The sequence below is a fragment of the Barbatula barbatula genome, assembly GCF_947034865.1.
Source record: "Barbatula barbatula genome assembly, chromosome: 4".
Taxonomy (NCBI): Eukaryota; Metazoa; Chordata; class Actinopteri; order Cypriniformes; family Nemacheilidae; genus Barbatula; species Barbatula barbatula.
Window position 1 is genome coordinate 4,429,080 of NC_136768.1, and position 2,283 is coordinate 4,431,362.

The following is a 2,283-nucleotide window of genomic DNA, read 5'->3' on the forward strand; positions in this document are numbered from 1 at the left end:
CATCCATTAAGATGAAGAAAAGAACAACAAACAAAACACAGGCAGATAATCTGGAGGAAAAGCATCCTTTTTACAGACAGCATTCATTCACTGCACAGGCCTTCGTGTTACAGTGTCCTGACCGCTGTTCAGACTCCGGGTGGCTCCATCGGGTCTATGGCTTTCCAATATCCTATAGGTATGGGTTCAGATGTGTTTGGGACATTAGCAAATCTTGCCCTTACAAAACTAACCCATTTCAACACATGTAAGCTTTTTAGATTTTCCCTCTGCTCATGGCTATAATACTTTACCGGCCTCTCATTTACCTCCATAAAACAATGTAATGATGTAATGACTTACTTTTTTAAAAAAACATTTTATAACTATTTCGTACAAATCTATATAACCCCAAATTTTAGAAATCTTATTTACATGAAAAACTTTAAAATGGCTAACTGCCCACCCCAAGAAACATTTACAATTTTATTTTTTTATGCTTTTTTCTAGAGAAAGTTTGTTTTGTCTTTACAATGCTTTTTCTTCTCAATCAAAGAGAACAACAATCAGCAAGAAACCAAACCAAAAAAATGTCCACAAATTGCCAACCTGAACCTGTTTCCGCATTATCCCATGATGCCTTTTATTTAAAGGGGGCAAACAGAGAACAAAAGAAAAAGCAAAGGGGAGTAAATGAAGCTGTGTAACTGTCAGTCATTGCTGTCCTCACAGGTGTACTCATGAATGGGTAGGAGGGACACAGCTGGCAGAAAAAGTGAGAGGAACTAGTGGTGCGATTCGGCCTCATGAAGTATGAAGCTCACACGTTGCCGTCTTCCGCGCAGCCTCCAACTGTGTAGTGGAACTCCTGAAGATTGGACACACCGTGGAAGTGCACGAAGGCCCCGGCCACCACAAAGACGTGGAATAGCTGATGGGAATGGAACTGGGAACAGAAAACGGGTACAAGTAAGAATTTGAGTAAATCAAAGGAAAGTACAGGACTACAGGTCTAAACATGTGACAAAATGAAGGCTCTTGGAAAGCTGAGTATTTAGTGAAGTATATTTTGAGGACATTCCAGTAGAATACTGTTAAGGTAAATGAATCATAAACAATAATAATCTATTTAGGAGTCAGCAGTGACCCAAAACAAGTTTTTTTCAGATAGCATTCATACAAATTTCATTAAAACAAAGTCAAATCATCAGGTTCCAGTAGCTTCACATACTTGTGGAAAAGTGTTTGCAGAATTAGGTTGAAACTCACCCAGATATCACACTTGCCAGGAAAGAATCTCTCGGGGATCCGGGCAGCGTACAGACAGGCTCCGGTGATGTACAGGGTGGCCATGAGGAAGAGCCAGCCCATTTGGCCCATGGTGGTGGCTCTCAAGAACCCTTCTGAGATCATAAAGTGCAGCGTCAGGACGACCCCGCTGAGGAGGAGTAATAAAGCCATGGCACAAAACTGCCCATGATCAGGAACGCAATGCCTGAATAGTCCAGTCTGCAGGGAATGACAAAGTTGAATTTACATCACTGTGTATGTGTATGCTAAATATAATTTCAGGTAAACATTACTTAATATAACATATTACGCATTATACATTAACAGAGACAACAAGTCTAGTAGTTATATATAATTACAATCAATAAATTATGTTAAAATAATATTCATTGTTAATATCTAAAATGCAAGCCAACATTTACTCCATAATATTTGAAATGCATATCGTCCTGGGTGTGTGTTTTAGGCTCTTACTTTGAGAAGACGCGTGACACCCCTTCAGAGTGGCAGTAGACCGTGTGGAAGAGCCAGGAGAAGGACAGGCAGAGAATGGCTCCCAGAAAAAACATGCCAATGACTATCTTCTCCTGGAACGGCGCCACAAATGACATATTGGGTCTGAACATGTACACGATGCCCAGACAGAGAAAGAACAGGCAACCTGTTGACACAAGTTACACACTGGTTACATATTTGTGTGTATTTATTAAAATAACGCCAACTGATACTATGTAAGGGTCAATTTATGTTGCTGCTGCATTTAAAGGTGGGGTTACAAATTGGCCACACCCTTTGGCATTATGCATCACAATAAATAAATAAACTGCCTGCTATGAATTACATTTGTAATCTCAAACTACGTTCCAACACATGCACCTATTACAAATGGTATTACACCATCATCAAATATCTGCTTTGTACGTTAAAGCTCAGCTATTAACTGGATTTCAATGAATCAATAACTACAGACTTTGCAAGTTATTTATTTGAGTCAGGTTTAGGATTTTATACGAT

General features: G+C 39.4%; 1 protein-coding gene across 1 annotated transcript; it reads right to left on the reverse strand.

The window, feature by feature from the left end:
• Positions 1-799: 799 nt before the first annotated feature.
• On the reverse strand, positions 800-2,068 carry LOC306892951 (adiponectin receptor protein 2-like; the record flags this gene model as incomplete). Its single annotated transcript, XM_079454375.1, is given in 5 exon segments — positions 800-925; positions 1,249-1,424; positions 1,427-1,488; positions 1,744-1,930; positions 2,059-2,068. Coding segments are annotated over 5 exon segments (561 nt in total).
• Positions 2,069-2,283: the final 215 nt, after the last annotated feature.